Source organism: Urocitellus parryii, unplaced genomic scaffold (assembly GCF_045843805.1).
Source record: "Urocitellus parryii isolate mUroPar1 unplaced genomic scaffold, mUroPar1.hap1 Scaffold_315, whole genome shotgun sequence".
Lineage (NCBI taxonomy): Eukaryota > Metazoa > Chordata > Mammalia > Rodentia > Sciuridae > Urocitellus > Urocitellus parryii.
The window spans coordinates 77,707-99,429 of record NW_027552900.1 but is presented as its reverse complement, the minus strand read 5'-3'; the positions used below and the strand labels follow the sequence as shown (position 1 = coordinate 99,429).

The 21,723-nt window shown below is 38.2% G+C and overlaps 1 protein-coding gene across 1 annotated transcript in view; it reads right to left on the bottom strand.

Moving 5' to 3' along the window:
• Positions 1–2,527: 2,527 nt before the first annotated feature.
• The window catches only part of LOC144251953 (broad substrate specificity ATP-binding cassette transporter ABCG2-like), a 61,589-nt gene continuing 42,393 nt past the window's right edge, over positions 2,528–21,723 (bottom strand). Inside the window, exons 11-14 of the mRNA XM_077794567.1 lie at positions 11,990–12,144; positions 10,035–10,124; positions 9,159–9,244; positions 2,528–2,726 (exon numbers count right to left, since the gene is read on the bottom strand). Coding sequence (XP_077650693.1) covers positions 2,528–2,726; positions 9,159–9,244; positions 10,035–10,124; positions 11,990–12,144 — 530 coding nt within the window. The remainder of the gene's footprint in view (positions 2,727–9,158; positions 9,245–10,034; positions 10,125–11,989; positions 12,145–21,723) is intronic.

Here is a 21,723-nt window from a genome sequence, read left to right as displayed (position 1 = left end):
ATGGTTATGTGAATTTGAGGGAACACTTGAACATAAGTTCTCCATATTCTGATAGAGGCTGAGGGGTGCTTGGCAAAACCCCCAAAATAAAATTTGCCATCAACACCAGAAGCTCATTTCAGATCCCATGGGTCCCAAGTAGTTAATTTGGTGTATGCTTAATTCTCATAACAAGGCTTATCTAGGAAGCGTTTCTGGCATGAATTATAAGGACACCCACTATAGGTATCAGGAAAGTGCTTACAAGTTTTCTCAGTTTGGTCTACTATGAACCATAGCATTGCTGAACATAAGTGGGACAAGGTGGCCTGGTTGAATTCAGTAATATTAAGGCTGACCGCATAATTGCGGCCAGTGGAAGGGCAATCACCTTGACCCATAATCTGAGAGCCGCTGGTGCCATCCTGCTGCCATGATGCTTGGATGTAGAAGCACCATCTGTGAGTTGAGATAGAAGCTTGAGAGAGATTTATTATTAGTAACAGAAGAAGAGGGTTGGTGAGAAATCTTGAGTTTGGTGGGCCCCAGTGTGGTTGAAGTCCAGGACTGGACATTTGGAACAGGTGCTTTCTTAAGGCAGGAGACATGGTACCAGGGAAGTGGCCTAAGAGCTTGGCTACCATTGGGGTAGTAAGTATGATAGTTTGGGGTCCCCTCCATTAAGGTTCCAACAATTGAGGATGCAGCTCTGGAAGTAAGACTGCATCTTCCCATGTGAAGGTAAAGAGGTAATAAGAGTCAGGATGGAGGGGCACTGTAAAGAAGGCATTTTTTTAAGATCCAGGACAGTAAAGTGAGTGGTCAAAGGGGGGATATGAGAAAGAAAAGTGTGAGGGTTAGAAACCACAGGGTGGATGGGAATAACTGCCTCCTTAATTAGGCAGAGTTCTTGGACTAAGTGATAGGTACCTGAGAGTTTGTGTACCAGCAATATGGGAGTGTTGTAGGGGGAGTCAGTAGGAATGAGGAGTCCCTAGGCAAGTAAGTAGTGTATGATGGGTTTAAGTCCCTCCCTGTGGGTTTTGGAGATGAGAAATTGGGGAGATTGCAAAGGAAATTTAGTTTGCGGTTTCAGTTGGATATGGACTGGCTTTTGATGGGAGGCTATGACCAGCATTGAGATGTCCCAGACCTGGGGATCGACTAGATCGGGGGCAGTGGCAAAGTAGGTACTGTGGGGTTATTAAATAGGGTAAGAATTAGAGGCAGAAGAAGATGGGTGATAGTATTCTTGGGGTGTAGTAGGAGGGTTGCTCCTAATAAATGGAGAACATCTCTGCCTAGGAGACCAACAGGACAGGATGGAATTACCAAAAAAGAATATGTGAAAGGGTGTGCCTCCAGGGCACAGGCCAGCTTAGCAGTTCGGTTTGGAGAGGAGGGTTTGCTATCAATCCCAACAACTGAACAGAGGCCTAGAGTGGGCAGGTAAGACAGAATAGATAGCTCGTGTCCACAAGAAAGGCTATGGACTTATCTGCTACCTGGAGCATTACCCTGGGCTTGGAGAATGTGATGGGGGTCCTTGAGTTCGGGTTTCTTCAGTCTTCTACAAAACCCAAAAGTTCAGAAGGGACAACCTGGCTGGTCATACCCCCATGTAGAAGCACCAAGGAAGGGCCAGCCATGGATCAGTCACTCTTCCAATGTCCTGTCTGCTTACAGGTAGGGCATGGCCTAGAAGGAGGCTGTGGGTTTGGGCATTGGCAAGCCCAGTGACCTTCACATCCACATTCGAAGCAAGCCCCTGGTGAAGAGGAATGCTGGGTCCCCTGTGAAGCTCTCACTTGAGCTGTAGGCCTCAGGGCCTCTGCTAAGGCCTGGGTTTGGAGTTACCTTTTTCTGTAATTATGCCTCCTGGCTAGTTTAACTGACTCCTCCCAGGCATTATAAACTTTTTTAATTTTTTTTTTTAAAGAGAGAGAGAGAGAGAGAGAGAATTTTTTTAATATTTATTTTTTAGTTTTTGGCGGATACAATATCTTTGTTTGTATGTGGTGCTGAGGATCAAACCCGGGCCGCACGCATGCCAGGCGAGTGTGCTACCGCTTGAGCCACATCCCCAGCCCAGGCATTATAAACTTTAAAGGCCATTTTCATCAGCTCTTGGATAGGGGTCTGAGGGCCTTCCTCAGCTTGTTTGAGCTTTTTTCTAATATCATGGGCCAATTGAGTAATGAAATGGGTTACTAACACTGTAGCCCTGGCAGGAGACTCAGGATCCAGCGTAGTATATTTGGTAAGGGCCTCTATAAGGCGGTTGAGAAATAAGGCTGGATTTTCATCTGGATTCTGTATGACTTCTCTCAGCCTATCAAAGTTAACCACCTTATTGGAAACCACCTGCATGCCTGCTATAAGGTATTGAAGCTTGAGAATGCAGTGATGGTGACCTTGTTGGTCATCTTGATAGTCCCAGTTGGGTTTGGTTAGGGGAATGGCTGCTTCACCTGTGGGGAGAGTCATATCTGTTAAAGGAATTTGATCAGCATGATCTCATGCAGCCTGCTGGATGTGAGCTTGCTCATCAGGGTGTAAGGGTGGAGGACAGAACAACATAGACATCATGCCATGTAAGATCGTAAGCCTGGGAGAGGTATTGGAATTCCTTAATATAAGTAGAAGAGTCATCAGAGAAGGACCCAAGGTACTTTTCAATCTGGGAAAGATCTTGAAGTGGGAATGGAACATGTACTTGGACAATCCCTTTGGCACCAGTCACTTCCCTGAGAGGACAAAAGAACTTTGGGTTATCTGATAAGGGGGCCTAATGGGACTGGGTATGGGCACTGACAGGAGAAGAGAGGGGTGAGTGGGTGAAGGTAATCATAGCTGCAGGAGAAGAGGAAGGAGAGGAGGAGGAGGAGAGGGATGGAGGGGGAGAGGAAAAGTTCATATCAGTAGAAGAGTTGGGCAGAGAAGCCATGGCTGCAGGAGAAGAAGAAGTTGTGGGAAGTTGGGGAGGAGAAGCTGTGATAGCAGGAGGAGGGAGTGGAGGTATGAGAGGGGTCGCAGGAGTGGATTGGTGTGGATAGAGAGGAGGGAGAAGGGAAGGTGGGACTGAGAGCAGCTAGGGTGGTTCTGAGGATGTAAAAGAAGTTGAAGAACAATGGGAGAGAATTTTGGGATTTTTCCTAGCAAGGAATACTTGAGCAGGAGAACAGAACAGAGAGGAGGAAAGGACTGGAGAGCAGAGGGAAGGACAGGAGCATATCTCAGAAACTGAAAGTTTATGCCCACTTCCCAGTCCAGTGACAGAAATTGTCCAATTCAGTGAGGGTTTAAAATCAAAAGTTCCTTCGGGAGGCCATTTTGACCCATTCTCTAAGTCACCACTGGGGCCAGGCCACAGTGAGTAAAAGACCAGGTGGTCACAGTGTAGGTCTTGAGTAAGTCCTTAAGACCTTGGCAACTTGGCAAAACTTGAATATAGACAACCAAAGGACTCTTGGAGTCTAAGGAGATGATTCCCTGTTTCTCATGACCTTCCAGCACCCTTGGGGGTGGGTGGGAGCAGAAAATGCATCCCAAGTTTTGACTGCACTCACCTGAGGAATGGATAAGGGCCAGGCAGGGATTAAGGCATCCCTTTAACCCACTGGGGGCCCACAGAATGGCTCACATAAGAATTGGGGGCCCACGGAATGGCTCACATAAGAACTGGGACATCCCCACGGTTCCTGGGGCTTTGAACAGAATGTGTGGGAGTATATGGCACGTGCGTGACTTACGGGTAGACTGAAGCTGGTTGAGATAGCATTCAGCTTTCTTTCTCACTGATATAAGCATCCGGGGCTTAGTCCACTTTGGATTTAGTAATTTTGAAGGGTTCTATATGTTATGGAGATTTAAGATCAAAACACCTCTAGGACCAGGCAGATCCTGATCTCTGCTTGAAGTCTGGATCTCAGGAGCTTCCCAAGAATTCTACTTATAGGGCAGGGGAGCCAATCTGCAACAGGGCACACTCACTGGGCTGCCACAAATGTGACCTTCATAGGCTTAGTCCCTGAGTGTATTCATACTCACCTGTTCGGTTTCCCAGTCGTCTTCAGCTGGTCATGTGAATATTCACACTTAAAAGGAAAGTAAATTATACTCCCTTCCATATATTTTTTACTTGAATTCCCCAAGTATTATCTTCTCTGTGCCTATTTCAATTATATTCTGCTAGGTTACACCCTAGACCCTTCAGTAGATGCTCGCCAGGACAATATGGCAATTTTTGCTACCATCTACCATGCTCCTGTAGCAGCACACTGAAGCAGAGGCTCATCAAGATGGCTCTCCACTTTCCAGTTGTAAACACAGAGCACTCAAATGTCATTTGGTTGTACAGTTTCTGGATCATCTAAGTTCAGACTATTTTTCTGATCTTGGGATCTTTTCCTTGCCAAATTTTTCTGTTGTGTTTTTGTTTGTATTATACCTCCTCTCTGCAGCGAACCTGCTACACTGCAACTTCTACAATGAGCTTGAATACAATACACTTATTTTTTTTTCAATGCACCCAAATTTCTGAATCTTATGAGACTCTCATTGCACTGATACTGGTCTTGAAAAATGAGCGTCAGGTCCTCATTCCCCTGGTGTTGAAGATTAAATGCTAGAAAAATGGTGAGGCAAGCACAGGAAAAAAGTTTTATTTAGAAGATAGAACAGAAACATAATTCTTCTGGGAAAAGAAGGAGATCCAGAGGTGATATCCATGGGAGGAGGTATATCTTACCCTTTTATGAATTTCAGGTTTCCTTTCTTCTGATGCTCACTCCTCCCATCCTACCTACTGGCCAAAGATGGGAATAACAAAAAGGCAAGAAAGGAGTCACCTAGGTGGTCAATAAGAACTCCTTCCTGGGAGGAACAATTCCCTGGGGGTAGAGGTAAAGTTGGCAAGAGGTTGTGAGAAAGGGGAAGTGTTCTGTATGTATTAGCATTTTGTTTCCTTTTGAATTATCCCATCTTCCCAACCTGATCATCTGTCTACACTGACTGCTCTTTGTTCTTATCTCAGTGTGATACTGTATTTCAGTGAATTCCTTCTTTTGACCCACCTCACTGAGTAATACTCCTGATGTTTGTATCTTACCCAAAGAGTAACTGAAAATACAGCCATCCTATAATGTGCCATCTTAAGAATTTCTCCAGATCTCAAAATATGCATTATTAATCAACTGGAAATCACAAATTCATGGACCATTAAAACTGGAGTGATACTAACTTCCCTATTTATTTAAAGGATGAGAAAACTGATATAAGCAACTTGTCAAGAGTGTCTAGAATTCATTTCTCCTTTTTCAGGTCAATGAGTTAGACTGGATTTCTCCATTCCTGTCTGATAAGATGAACTATAATTCAGTGCATAATATCATAAGTTTTTGTGAAAATTTTCTAATAAAAATAACTATTGATGGCAACTGAAGAGAAAATAATTTAAAAAATTTTATTGGATACTTAAATCAAGGTATACTTTTATTTCCATCCAACTTTTTATATTTGTTCTAATTCTCTATTTGTGACTATAGAATGCATTTTGACATATGATACATAAATGGAGTATAACTTCTCACTCTTCTGGTTGTACATGATTTAGAATTAAACCAATAATGTATTCACATATGCACATAGGGTAATGATGTCTGATTCATTCCTATATTCTTCCACCCCCTTATACCCTTGCCTCCTTTCACTCCCCTATGCCTAAGCCAAAGTACCTCTATTCTTCCCTAGCCACCCCTTATTGTGAATTAGAATCCACATATTAGAGAAAACATTCAGCCTTTGGTTTGGGGGGATTGGCTTATATTGCTTAGCATGGAATTCTCTACCTCCATCCATTTACCAACAAATGCCATAATTTGATTCTTCTTTAAGGCTGAGTAATATTCTAATCTGTACATATACCACAATTTCTTCATCAATTTTTCTCTTGAAGTCACCCAGGTTGATTACATAGTTTAGTTATTGTGAGTTGAGCTGCTGTAAACATCACTATAGTGTACTGATTTTAAGTCCTTTGGGGGGGGGGGAAACAAGGAGTAGGATAGCTGGGTCAAATGGTGATTCCATTCCAAGTTTTCTGAGAAATCTGCATATTGCCTTTCATAGTTGTTGCACCAATTTGCAGCCCACCAACAATGTATGAATGTACTTCCCCCCCCAAAGCCTCACCAACATTTATTGTTGCTTGTATTCTTTATGATTGCTATTCTGACTTGAGTTGAGATGAAATCTCAATGTAGTTTTAATTTGCATTTCTCGATTGATTTTTTTTTTCTTCTTTGAAGTGTCCAGTTCCTTAGCTCATTTATTGATTGGGTCACTTTTTTTTTTGGTTTTAAGTTTTTTGAGTTCTTTATATTTACCTGGAGATTAATGCTCTGTCTGAGGTGCCTGTGGTAAAGATTTATTTTCTGTTCTGTAGACTCTATATTCACATGATTGATTATTTTCTTTGCTGAGAAGAAGCTTTTTAGTTTGAATCCATTCCATTTATTGATTCTTCATTTTATTTCTGGAGCTTTACAAGTCTTGTTAAGGAAGTCAGATCCTAAGCATACATGTGAAGATTTGGGCCTACTTTTTCTTCTACTAGGTGCAGGGACTCTGTTCTAGTGCCTAAGTCCTTGATACATTTTGATTTGAGTTTTGTGCAGGGTGAGAAAGAGGGATTTAATTTTGTTTTGCTGAATATGAATTTCCAATTTTCCCAGCACCATTTGTTGAAGAGAAAAGGCTTTTCTCTAATATATGATTTTGGCACCTTTGTCTAGTATGAGATAACTGTATTAATGAGAGTTTTTCTCTGTGTCTTCTATTCTGTAAAAGGTGCTTTTTCTTGAAATGTGAGAATGGTTCACAGTAAATTAATAGGAATTTAAGAATTTTTTTTTGAGCTGTGACAATCTTTGGTAGGTAATTATGAGGAAGATAATCATCACACAACACAAACTCAGGAGATTCTTCCATAAGCTCCAAGGTGAGAGATCAATGTCTTGGATTGTCAAGAATACTTCACCACTACACCTAAAATTCAACACAAATAAAGATATAATTTCATTCCTAGTATCTATCAAATTTTACTCAGTGTATATACTGTGTATTTATTTTTTTATATTTTATTTTTTAATTAGTTATACATGACAGTAGAATGTATTTTGACATATATACATGGAGATAACTTCTGATTCTTCTGGTTATACATGAAGTAGAATTACATTGTTCATGTAATCATATATGCAGATTCTTATATCCAGCTATAATGTCCCAATGCAAGGACATTATATTATATATCCTACATGGAGTATTAATTAATAATAAGTAAAGTAGGACAGCACATTTCTGAGAAGACATTTTTTCACTTTTCTTATGCTTTCAAAGGAGTCTGTGACCCAAAATTAAGAATTATTTCCTAAATGACACAATCCCTTAGGCCACAAGGTCCAGCTTAATGAAAAAAACAAACAAAAATATGTGTACAAAGACATGAATTGGCGTGAACATCCTTTGTATACAAAGATATGAAATATTGTCCTCTCTATGTGTATTAAGAATTGTAATGCATTATGCTGTTGTGTATTTTAAAAAATAAAATCAATAAAGAATTAATTAAGATGACACAAAAATCAATGTGGTTATCAAATCTTGCCAATCATGGTGATAAGAATACTAACAATGTAGAAAAATGAAAACCAGAGATAATTTCTGCTCTTTACTTTGGAAAACTCTTTTTAAGAGTGACTTGGTTGCATGTGGTGGTGCATGCCCATAATCCCAATGACTCTGGTGGCTGAGGCAGGAGAATCAAAAGTTGTAGGTCAGCCTCATCAAATTAGTGAGGCACTAAGAAACTTAGAAAGACACTGCCTCAAAATAAAAAAATGAAGAAGCCTGCAGTTAATCAGGTATTTTCTCTTCATGTCTAATAATTAACAGTCATTAAATGGTTACAATTTTGTTAGATACTATGCCAAGAAATTTGTACCTAAATACTCAGTTAAACCCTAATTCAATCTAAAGGGGTATTGATATTACTCACATTTAAAAGAGGAGAATTAGAGTTCACAAGCTTGGCCAAATTTGCAATCACACTGTGAACCAAGTTTCCAGCCTCCACAGATGAACTCATTTCCAAATTTGTAATGCTATTCTCTTCAAAGAAAGTATCGATCAGATAGCTTTTCACTTACTTCTGGTAAGGAACCCTCAGCTTTAACTGATGACACCTATGGTCCTTGCATAGTTCTGCTCATCCACAAGACAGCCATTCAAAGAACATAGGCTAAGAATTATAAAACTAGGACCAGGGAGGAGCAAGGGTTGCCAGCCAGAGTTATACTACGAGGCTCTTTCACCAAGACTGTGATGAGCATCACAGATACTCAGCTTCAGAAAGATACCAGCAGGGCCAGGAATCAGCCAAACCTTAGGTAGCTGCTGGTGGAGCAGGATGCAGTGTTCTTGCCACAGGTTAGAAAAGTGGCTGGTACTAAAACAGCTGGTGCAGTCACAATTATTGCTAATGCCATTCTTGTGCTTCTTTTCAAACTTAGAAATTTCAAGAAGATTCATGGCCTCTTTGCTGTAAGAGAAGCTTTCTCCTCCTTCTTTTGAGGATAAGCCTTATTATGTAAGTATGAAGCCTGTGGTGGCTTCTTAACTTGTCCTACTTTTCCCATCCACTTCATCCTGACCACCAAGTGTGGCATAGTCTTTTGTGTTACAAAGATGTCACACCTAAATCAAACCAGGATAAAGAAAACCCTCTTCACAGAGTTTTTTTTTTCTTGTCAGTAATTAAAAATAGAAATTTATTATTACGAATAATTATTTCAAAAATCTATAAGAGATTTCACATACTGGCATTTTCTTTTCTCTTGTTAATTCAAAACTGCAACCAAAACATCAATCTTTAAAAAGCTCAAAACATAATTTCCCACGTTCAATACAATTTTGACTGTAGTAAAACACAAGCACAGCATGTTCCCATGCATTATTAGTGCACAAGGGCTTACTTCAGGGCTGAGAAGACTTAGGTACAGAAAACCTGTTGACCCTAGAAGGACTTGGACTTTTTCTAAGCCCAGGGGACTTTCTATATCACACCACAATAGAAAGTAAGCAAACACAAATGTATCATGATATTGAATACAACTTACATCACGTTGCTGGAACAACCTTTGCTTACTGTTGTATTGTGTCCTGAACAGAAGTTTTGTTCCAAAAATTCATTATACTGCAAAGCCTATAATACAATGGGTAAATTGTTTCAAATTTCAAAGGCCAAGGTGAAAGAATTTCAAGTTCAAGATCAGCCTGGGCAACTCAATCTAGTCAGACTTTGTCCCAAATTAAATAAAAACAGTTAGAGATATATCAAAGTGTTAGAACACATGCTGAGCATGCACAAAGGCCTGGGTACCTAGTACCCCAAAGAGAAAAAATAAAAGGTGACAAAGAAGTATCTCAGTTATATTCTCAAAATTAATCTTCATTATTATTATTATTATTATTATTATTATTATTTTATTGATCTATGGTAATATTTCTTGTTTGTTTCAATCAACACCAGTTGTAATTTTTGGAAATAGCAATTTGATTGTACTGTTTCAAGACACAGCTTTCTTTGGAGCCAATTAACTTGCTAAAGCTACTATGGCTCTGAGTATTACGTGGTCTTTGTTTCTCTTCTAATTTCCCTTTTAATATAAGTTATGTGTTCCAGTCTCCCATTCCTCATTTATTCCCTTATTGAACTGAATATGTTTTTCATTAATTAGTCAATCCTTCCTCTTTATTGAGATTTCTTCCCACCATTCATCTCTCTGAAACAATTAGGTGACAGAGGAAAACCCCAAACAAATCTCTGACTTTGTGATTACCAAGGCTAAACAAATACTCGTGCATTTCTTGTGAAAGACAGTTCCTGGATAAGAGACATTCAAAGGTCATGGCTGGGAAATGAGAGGATGAGGCTTGATTTTGTTTGTTCCCACCTTAGGAACCCCTCACAAAGACAGATGAAGACAACTTACCATATAACCATAATGAGGAATACTGAAGTACTGAAGCCAGGAGAGCTGAGGTGCCATGGTTTCAAAATTCAATGACATACCCAAGAAAACCTATGAAAATCAAAACCAAGTATCAGAACTGGTGCAGCGTTTTTATGAGGAACTCTGAACAAGGTCCTCTATAAGAACTCCATCACCATCTAAACATTTCTGCTAGGATCTACTCTTTCTTGAAATTCTTTCACTTACTCTAAATGTTAATCTTTTTCTTTTGAATATCTATACCTTTGTATAGCTAAGGCAGTTTATGGTATTAAAGGAAGGATAATATACCTATAAACTATATTATATGTTTCACTTATTTGGAAGATTTGGGAAAATATACTTATAATCTGTATAATATGTTTTATTTATTTGGAGAATTCTTAATAATCAGGAATATGTCATTAGCTTTCCCCTGTGACTGCACACAATGGAAGATTAAGAAATACAGCTGTCTCTCAGTATCTAAGGAACTGGTTCTAAGATCCACCCATCTCAACCACAGGTACCAAAACTTGTAGATGCTTAAATCCCTTATTTTAAAAATGGCATAGTTTTGTATGTAACCCATGTACATTTTTATGCTGTAAATATACACATCTTGTATATTTTAAATCATTTCCATGTCTAAGGATACTTAGGAACAGATGCCAGAAAATCCTGATCATCACACATCCCCCTCTACTTCCATACAATATGATTTGTTATTTAGAAGGATCTGCACTATATATCCATAACTTTTGGTGTAATTTTGGGGCTCAAAATGCAGGCTTACCATGACCCAAAGCCTAAAATTGATAAAGAAGATAATGTGATAAAGTATGGCTGAAAAAATGGTCAATACCCTCACCTAAAGCTAACAGAAAGCAGTATCACAATGATGATGATAGGAGGGGATGCTTGAGATGAAAAAGAAACACCTATGTGGTCCACATAACACTTGACTTAACTGGTGTGACATGCCCTGGGATATGCAAAACAATGACAGTGTTGTGCTGTGCAAGCATATTTTTACTCTTGAACACTCCATGAATCTCTAAGCATCTCTAAGTAAAATGTGGTTTTATGGTTTCTAAATTTGCACAGAGAAATCTTTACATGTGAATCAGTCAGAGCACAAAATAAACAAAACACCTTAATTTATTGATGAACACTTCATTTACTGAATGACAGTATAGGAAATATAAATAAGACATCACTTTCTCAATGATATACATCGATAGTTGCCAAATTTAGAAACAGAAGAATTAAACTTTGGCAAGCACTTATGCTAATTCTGCTTCATATTGAAAGGCATCTGCTCCTACTGTAGTAGAAAGGACATATCAATGGCTAGGCACTCCTGTTTAGTTCACATCATAGTAGTAAGTAGTTCCATTCATCTGTTGATTCATCATTGTGAGTACAATCTTTAGAATATGTAACATTAGAACTAAGTAACCACTGGAAACAAAATAAGAGCAGAGAAATATTGACATAAGGGATCATCAGGAAGCCAGAAATAATTAAGCTTTATCAGTGGTTCCTACTTTGGTGTGTTGTCAAAAATAGGTATTTCTGGTGTTTTTATGTGAGATATATATGTATGGAAATATTCATGCAATGAAACTGGGAGGAAACCGGAGCATAATACATATGTTTGGGAATTTTCCACTATTTTAAAACTAAAGTTAGAGTCCCATGCTGCACACTCATGAAGTTTCACTCTGACATTGGAGAGTGGTGAATCCAACCAAACCATCTCTGCTATGGGTAAACAGCTGGCAATTCTCTGATACCAGCATCAAAGGCAGGCAGGTAACCAGTCTTTTTTTATGAGGGAATGGGCCAATGAGAGTTCCTCTGGATTATGAAGTTCTAATCAATGAAGGTGAATGTGCATGAAGAAACAAGGAGAGAAATTCCCTCTCAAAGAAACACAGGTTCCTACTCACCAGCATAAACACAAAATATGAAGTCACCAGAAGTGTTTTTCCAGATGCTGCATTCTTATGTATTCCTATAGCCAAGATCATGGAAGTGGCTGAATAAGTCACCATCAAAGCAGTAATCATTGTGATGAGGAAAGCTGTTATCCCCCGTTTCAGCCCTCAGAAAGAAAAGAAGGGGTCAGTGCAACTGTCTAGGTCACCTTGTATTTCAGAATGTTCAACATGCAAAGAACACTATAATTTTCCAGTCAACTAATATCAAAATGAAAAAAGACAAACATGATCCAACTATCATGGTTCACCGTTTCATTTTTCCCTCTTTGTAACTGCACAAAGCTATCATAGTTTTCTTTCATACATTTACTGATGAAGGACCTTTCCATGTAATACCTACTATCCTTTACATGTAATTATGAACAATATCAGAGTTGCTGAGATGGAGAGATATAGGCAACACAAATGGCTAAGGAGACTCAAGAACATATTCATGTACCCAGACATCACCACATTGTTCATTGTTTGCTGCAACTGCATTAGTGAAGAAACTGGGGTTCGGATTCCACAAGTGGATTTGGTGTCTTGGGAAATGGAGAGTTTCTCCATAATGGAAGACTTCCCTAGACAAAGGATCATATGGCTCTATGATACAGAATGGTTAGGTTAAATAACTACTTTATAAATGATAATAAACTCATGCTCTGGGTCATACGATGTGAAGATTTTGAAACAGCTTCAGGAACACCTAAGAGGAGTCTAGGGGGTCTAGATTTCATGAAAAATTCTTTATGACACAACTCTTATTTGTAAAGTGGAAGATTTTAAGCTCTATCAGTGGTTCTTACTCTCGTGTGTTGTCAAAAAATAGGTATTTCTTGTGTGTTTATATGTGTGTGTGCATGTGTGCACGTGTGTGTGTGTGTGTGTATGTGTATGTGAGACAGATGGAAATATTCATGCAATCAAAGTGGCAGGAAACCTGAGCATAATGCAAAAAAACACATCCATATCCACCAAAAAATAGTTTTATTAAATAGTTTTTTTGAATCAATCTACTTTATTTTTTTTTAAGCTTAGCAAATGCCCCCTTTCTTTTCTTTTTTTTTTATTTTTTTTATTGGTCGTTCATAACATTACATAGTTCTTAATACATCATATTACACGGTTGATTCACGTGGATTATGAACTCCCGCTTTTACCCCGTATACAAATTGCTGTATCACATCAGTTTCCCTTCCATTGATTGACTTATTTCAATCTACTTTAAAAGTCACCATCTTTCTTTCACCATAGAAGGAGATGGAGAGAATGTATGTGTATGTTGACTATCTATCTCTCTCAATAAATCTCTATAGATATTAGAGATATTACCTACATATCTATATTTTATCTCCATACAGAGATATATAGAGAGAGATAGGAGAAATGTAGATAGATAGGCAATAAATATCCCAGCTCCTCCAGGATAGTCTTAAGTAGTTTTATAAATTTCCTCAATATTCATGTATGACACACTGCATTTCGTCATAAAATGTAGTTTTAAAACCAGTTTTAATGTTTGGTTGCACTGGTCACAACGGCACAAGGTTGGCTTGGTAAACACAGCTACTTGGGAGACTGAGACAACAGACTCATGGCTAGCCTGGACAATTTATCAAGATTAAAATGTCTCATGTTAAAAATAAAGTGGTATATCCCTTGCCTAACTGGGTTTAAAACCCAGTTACTGCCCTCCCCAAAGTTTGTTTAGGAAAAGACTAAAAAATGCTCACATTTAGCATTAGAGATAATGCTATATTAGAGATAATACAATGTTTAAATAGCTTTTGGCTTAGTTTGTAGTTTGGAGAACTATGAACATCCTTACAAAGAGAAAATAGAAATTAGTATCAGCTCATATCTAAGGCTAAAGACACATCCTCTTTGTCTTGTTACTTACCTAACATCAAGTATACCACAAGAGTAAATATAAAACTTGGAAAAAACCTCTTGAATAGTAAATCAAATACCAGTTTTCCAAGGAAGTAAGATAACACTCGGTAGTATCCACTGATGTATTCAAGTCTTAAAAACAAAAGCACCACACATCCCAGATTAGTCCAAGAGGCACAGCCCAGAGGAGGTGCTGCTGTGGAAACTCCCGCTGTCACCAGGTCTGACACTGTAGCAGCCCAAAGACTCCAGGCTGACCCCCTACACCCTTCTCTACCTTAGGTGCAGCCTCCCTGGGGTATCAGCCCCCAAGGCCCTTGCTGTGACCCTCTCTCATGACAGCACCCCTCCTGCTGCTGCCCACTCTGGCCCGCATCACCCCTCCAGGGACAGAGTCTGCATCTCCTCACTCTCCTCAGAGACTCTGCTTCTCCTCTGTGGCTGGCTCTGCCTGAGGAGCAGTCCTTGAGGGGTTAATCCAAGTGTAACAGAGCCTTTTCTTCTCTCCATACTTCTGAGTATGAAGAAGGTGATATTGATTTTCTCCTAGGCCCCAATGTAGCTACACATCCCTAAACTCCTTTAACTTCTGCTACTCTCATGTTACAAAAGAAAAAAGAAGTCTTCTTCCTTCAATGATCACGTCTCCATAGTGCAGCCCTGTCGGCTACCTAATCCTCATCTTTCCTCTACCTCTTGTCTCTCATAAACTCTTCCACCAGTGTCTTTATTCCTTCACTCTCTGATGATGCCTGTCTTTGGCATGTAAGTATGGGAAAATCTTTTCCATCTTTGAAAACAGAAGAGACAAAACCAGTCTGCTCTTTACTGTAAGGCTCTCCTCTGCCATTTCTACTCCTCCATCCAGTAAGGGAAATTAAATTCTTTGTCAGTTTTACTTTCCACCTCTAATTTGCAGATGATCCCACCCTTTAATCTCTATTGAGCTTCTTAAACTTTTTCCGCAAGTGCCATCATGACCTACTATTTACTAAAAACAAAAAGATAATTTCAGCCCCTTTATTTCTTATTCTCTATGTAACACTGGGATTCACTGACCACATCTAACCATGAAACTCTCTTTTCCCTCAGTAGTAGACCCCACTTCCTCTTGATTTTCTATTCCATCCCTGAATGCTTCTTTTCAATTAATATTAGCAACCCCTATACAGACTTCAAAAGCTAGGTTGCACATTATATGTGTATACAATTTACATTTGTCAATTAAATGAACTAAGAAATAAAAGAAAACAATACTAGTAATCTCCCAGATTACATCCTTGGCTCACTTCTGGATGTTACCAGTTTGACCAGCTGGCTCTGAGGCTACTTCCTAGAGTGGAAACATACTCACATAAAAAGATTCCTCTCTATCAGGAAAATATCCCTGGCTGAGACACTCATGATGCATTGGAACACAATCAGCACATAGAGTGAACAGGCTCTGCAGAAGAGGAAAAAAACACTACAGTTAATTCAATACAATTAGGGAAGTTTTCTATTCACAGAACTTTTTATATCTGTAATGATATAACGTTAAGCAGATTTTTAAAAAATACAGGTTAAAATAGGGAAGTGTGGCCTCGTGAGGTCTCTCCCCAATTCTATGTCTCCACAGTGGTGTCTCTATGACTGTGTATTATAGTACAGTTTTTGAGGTGTGTGACATTTTGCTGAGCTCTTATGTTCAGACACAGCCATTAAAAAGTCTCATCAAGAAATGAGATTTTTAAGGGTACTTATAAAGGTAATTCCACAGGTAACAATCACTGCACTAGCCTAAGTGCTACTCATGTAACAACAAAATTCTAATTCTACCCACCGATCCTACACATCCTTGAAGAAAAAGGGGACAGTAAAACACTAGGCCCTCAATGCCCCTTTTTGTTCCAAAAATCTAGCCAAGTTAGGGGAACAATAAGAACATTCCTGGGACAAAAATTCCAGAAATATATTATCTTGAGGTGCCCTGGCTCTCTCTTCCATATGCCAGGAACTAGGGCAAGTTAGTGTTACCTGTTGAAAGTTACTTTCTTACACTTGTTCCTGGATAGTTATTTCTTAGGATGCTGGTCTTGCAAGTGATAGATGGTAGATAGACATGGGTGGGGGAGAAAAGCAGCTAAGAGGTTAATTCCCTAGGCTGAGCCTGCTGACTCCTCACATGTTTTCTTTAAGAAGAAATTTACCCAAAGCCAGTCAGAGTTATTTCCAGGGCTAAGGAATGGGTATTCAAATTCACCTCCATAGATAAGAGAAACACAAATTACCCTGATCCAGGTCTGGTTGGAAGGAAATGAGACCTCTACACAGAACAGAGATTCCCAGACACAGGAAAGGAGAATTATTAAGACAAGATTCCACCAACCAAAAGTTCTTTAAAACAAGTTCCAAAGAAAACCTGTCAGTAAGGCCAGGATGACTTCAGTTGTTAGCATATCATTATAATATCATCATCATAGCCTCCCTTTCCCCTCAAGTTTCACTTAAATGCCTGTAGATAAAAGCATGCCCTGTAGAGGTTTAGGAATCTAATGTAGTCTCTAAATCAGAGCTGAGAGGTGATACGTGGGTGGGACTTTGTAACAACTTCTCCACTTACCCCCAAGAAACTGAGCTCAATAAATAAACAAGTAAAACCAAATGGTCAATAAAACTCATCATCTTTAAGAAGACTTATCATCTTCCTTGGGGGTGCTTTCTTTTTTAGTAAAATGTGTTAAACTTTTACTGTGGTTTGTATCTTGCTTGAAATTTCCTCTGGTGAGAACATGGAAGCTGAGTACACAAAACAACCCCCAAGGAACAACAGTAAAGGAAAGGAGAAAAGTAAGTTAATGCTGCTAATGTCATTGCTTCACCTATGGAACCTGCCTCCCTGCAGTAACTGATGCAGACCAGAGCACAGTGGAGAGTGAGCTGCTCATCAGGCAGCCATCTCTGAACAGTATGGAGACAGATAAGAGGCATTACTTTCTGGCGAAGTCCCAGCAGCACCGAGTGCAGCAGAGGTACACCAGCCCACTGCCACTGGACCTCCCCCACACGTATTTCTCAATAAACTCTATAACTCCTGTCACATCTGTGAGTGTCTTCCTTGCTCTATAAATATTCTATCCCACTTCCCTAGAACAGATGGGCAGAAATGAGTGCAATTCTCAAGTCCAACAAAACAAAAACATATCAAAGAAACTGGCCCACAAACCACAAAAACAACAAATAGGCTACCTGGGATACCTCAAAATTAAAAACATTTATTCATCAAAGACTCTATAAACACAGTGAAAAGATAGCCCACAGAATGGAAGAAAATACTTGAAAATCATATATCTGATAAATGATTAATATTCCAGGAATAAGAAAAAAACTAAAATAGCAACAATAAGCCCCCAAACAATGCAATTTGAAAATTAGCAAAGGACTTAAACAGACATTTCTCCAAAGATTCAGTGGACATCTATTATTTAAAGAAATGAAAAAATAACATTCCGGTGGGGAGATTTAGAAATTGGAACTCTTGTGAACTGCTGGAGAAAAAACTGTAAAATGGTGCAGCTGCAGTGGAAGGTAGCATAGCAGTTGTTGAAAAAAACTAAAAGAATTACCATTTGATCCAACAAAGCTAGGTACCTACATAAAATACTGGAATCAGGAATTCAAACAAATATTTGTATACCATAGCAGCATTATTCACAACTTAAAGGTGTAAACAACCTGCATTTTGAGAAACAGAAGAATAATAAAGGAAATGTCATATATATTCAATGCACTATTATTCAGCCTTAAGATTGAAAGAAATTCCAACATATTCTGCAACTTGGATGATTATTAAGGACATAATGCTAAAGAAAATAAGGCACCAAAGGAGTAGTAATGTATTAGTCCATGGGTATGAGGATCCTAGACTGGTCAGATTCAGAGATAGAATTATAAGGTGGTTGCCAGGGGTTGGGATTGGTGAATCTGGAGGGTTACTTTTTAATGCATATGGAAATTCCATTTGAGAAGATGAAAAAATGTTCTGGAACTGGATGGTGGTGATAATTTTACGATGTGAATGCGACTGATACCACTGTACTGTATACTTAAAATAGATGAAAGGTCAAAATTTTGTTGAATATTTATCACTACATGCATACCTTTAAAAATATTAACTCTTCAATTCATTTTGTAGTGTGCTTATTTCACCGCCAATAAAAGAATGACATCCATCCCATACTTATTATAAATTCAAATTCATAATGACTCTTTATAAGCTTGAACAAAGTAACAGTATTTAATTTGCTTACCTATGATGGATTTCAGTACAGTCATTTTTTAGCGCAAGGAAAGTGCCACCTATTATGAGTCCCAGTATCAATGCAATGATTATCTTTTCCAAAAGAAAAATGAAAATAAAGTTGTGATTATAGGTTAAAAAATTTCCACATCATTTTTATGATACAATATATGGCTACATAATCAGATCCCTCTGTGGAGATAAACACTTTAAATGACTTGGTCAGGGTCTCTGGGAGAATATAAAGCAGTGTATGTTATTAGATTGCTTTCCAAATTAAATTGAAAATGTTTGGAGAACTCACAGAACAACAGAGCAGACTACTGGACAAGCTAAGATGCCTCCCAGTGTTCACCAGGAACTGCCAGTTCAAGCCCTAGCGCTGATACCAGACAGTATAGCAGAGTGATGCAGGCAACTGACAAAGTCACTTGGGGAATAAATTAATATCTAAGTGGATAAGAGTTCAGAATTGGATAAAACTCTCAACTTTTGTTTCAGAGCACATGCATAGTTTCATATTTCAAGAGGTTCAATTGAAAACAGAAGACTTGACTCATATTGAAAACAAATTAAAAAAAATACATGAACTTTCAGCACTGGGCATGTAGGTCAGCAGTAGAATGCTAGCCTAACAAGTGCAAGACATTGGGTTTGACTCCAGTGCCAAAGAATGGATAAATAATACGTTAAAAGTGTACAAACATAAATTTTGACGATGGTATTTTGCATGATAAAGACTAGTTGTAATTTGGCTCCCACCTATACAACCTCTGGTCAGTTCTGGCCAGCATGGGAAATTGTACTATCATTGTCACCAAAGCACTCAGCCAGTTTTCTCTGGGAACACCCAAGTGCCTCCATTACCATCTCTTATGCTGCTTCTTCAGCCTCAGTCAGTGAGGCCTACGGTCAATGCAGCCACCTGAGCTGACAATTCCTCACCATCCTCACCTACTCAGACTGTGGACAACTCCAAAATCACTTTTGTTTTGAGGATAAAAATTCTCTTAGGGATGCTTCAATCAACAAAAAGTTAAGGGTCATATTATCAAGTTTTACTTGATGAATTGACAAATAATGATTTTGTGGGTTAAAACAAAATACTCTAACATATATGTTGAAAATTTCAAAGTTAAAAAAATAATCAATGTTATAATTGTATCCAGACATGAAGTAATTTGTGAAGAACATTTTAGGCAAGAAGCAAGCCAAAATAGAAAAAAACTAAATCATTATCTGAAAAAAACTGGATGGGGAAGACCACAATCTGCAAATAATACTATTTAAATAGTTTACTTACAAGATGTCCTTAAACATAAGATTGAAATTTAGGAGAAAATTCATTCTGCTGACATATCTTCACTATACTTCATGTCAGCAGATAAAACTTTCAAAATAAATGCTGATGGCTCTGCTAATATGCAGCACACACAGGTACATAGCAGTCTATACTTCATACATGATAATTTATATTCGGTCTTGTTATCTAGAAGTTCTTCATTCATTGTTTCTTTTGCATTCACACTTGATATCTTATACTACCACATCACTAGGATGTCTCCTACAGGCTTAAAGTTCTTTATTTTATGTCAGTTTTCTAATATACTGGCAAATCAGTGAACCCCATGACTATTTCATGTTTTTCAAAGTGTACCTGTGTTATTCTTGCATTAAGAAAGGGAAAGACACAAGGCAAAATAAAATTGCACATTGGAGCAAATGACCAATCTTTGTGCATCTGGCCTCCAGCCTCAGTTTTGAACAGAAGCACTTGGAAAAAATTTTCTCCAAATATTTTATTCTGTTTTTGACCAATTTTATTTAACTAGAATTTCTTAAGGTGTGTTTTGAGAGAAGTTTGTGCAGTCACTAACAAAATAAATACATAGTCAAGTGTTTAATATGCTCATAGAAACAATGACTCTCCAGGAGATTAATGACAAGTCTTCCAAATTGGTGGTTCAGGAAAGGTTTGACATATTAAATGAAATTTTATTCAGATCATCAATTATTTCCAAATAAACCAAATAAAGCCTCTAGTTAGAGATCAATTCTGAGTCATGTAAATAAATAGTAGTTCAAACCAAAGTACAACAATAAGTCAAAAGATACAAGATTTATCATTAGAAAGTCATAAATATTTAACAACTCTATGATCAAAAACTTAGAGAAATAAAAATCATACAAGACTAAAAACCCTATGCAAAGAGTTAGTGGTTAGGATCCAACTACCTTTTTTGTTTTTTAAGTCCATGAGCTTTTCCTGTATTTTCTGCCCCCTTTTTAAAAGTTGTGGAAATGAGATAATATATCTTGCACTTGTAATTTATATGAAATTCAAATTCCAGAGTCATGAATACAATTTTATGTTCATTTGCTTTTATAAGAGCTACGACTATTTTCATGCTAAAATGGCAGGGTTGACCACCTGAGACAAAGACCATATGTGGCCTACAAAGCCTAAAACATTTACCATCTGGTCCTTTATTGAAAAGGGTTTGCCTATTGCTACACTAACACTTCAGTGTTCATAAATTTTAACATGAGTTGTTCTGATAAATTCCAGGAGCTTCAAGGTTCTACCCCTCTTCTAGAGATGGCTACTTCTCTGAACACTACTAAATTTCTCTTGTGAGACTAAGTTTGCTGATGAGGCAAGTAGGCTGAACATGCAACCTGGAGACTCTGGGTCTAGTGTTTTCTCCTTAAGGAAGCTAAGACCCCAAATAGGCACAATTCCTGGTATATTCCAAGGAGCCATATTCTATTCATGCCTATTCATATTCTATTCATAACTACCATATACGTGTCTTGGATGAGATGAAAACCACTTTTAGAGTCAGTAGGAAAAACCTAAGACATAAAACACACTAAAGAATCAATTCATTATATCACCCCACTGTTGAACAATGAGTGACCCAGGTTGATGGATCTGTTACTAGCCACGATTCCAAAATATATCAGATCTATTCTCAAAGAATAAAATATTACCTTTGATTGATAGAGCATGGCCATTTTTGTGTCCTGACAGAATGACAAATTAAAAGTTCAGAAACATTTGGAAAAATTGACCGCATGACTGAAATAGGAATGCAGCCTCTCAATACACCTGGAAGGTGACAATACTTAAATATGAAAACTGTGGTTCTCATGTTAAAAAGTCATTTCAGTAGACAGTAGAGCCTAAAACATGTCATCACTGAAAGTCAATGAAGAAAACCTTTGTATATGTAAAAACACAGTTGTGCTTTATGCACTGCTCCTATATCCCAAATGAAGTAGGGATGACAAATAAATGGAAGGGTGGGTAAAAGACACAGATTATATTGAAGTAGACTATATCAGAACCAAATTGCACCCATGTGAATATTTCACAGTAAGCTTATAAGAATCTCTAAGATTACCTGAAGTATCCAGGGCCACGGATGACCCACCAACTTTCTAAATGAACGCCAGAAAATCCATCTGAACTGATGGCAGAAGGCGGTGACATACTTGATCTCCTTGAAGGACGGGCTTCCATAAT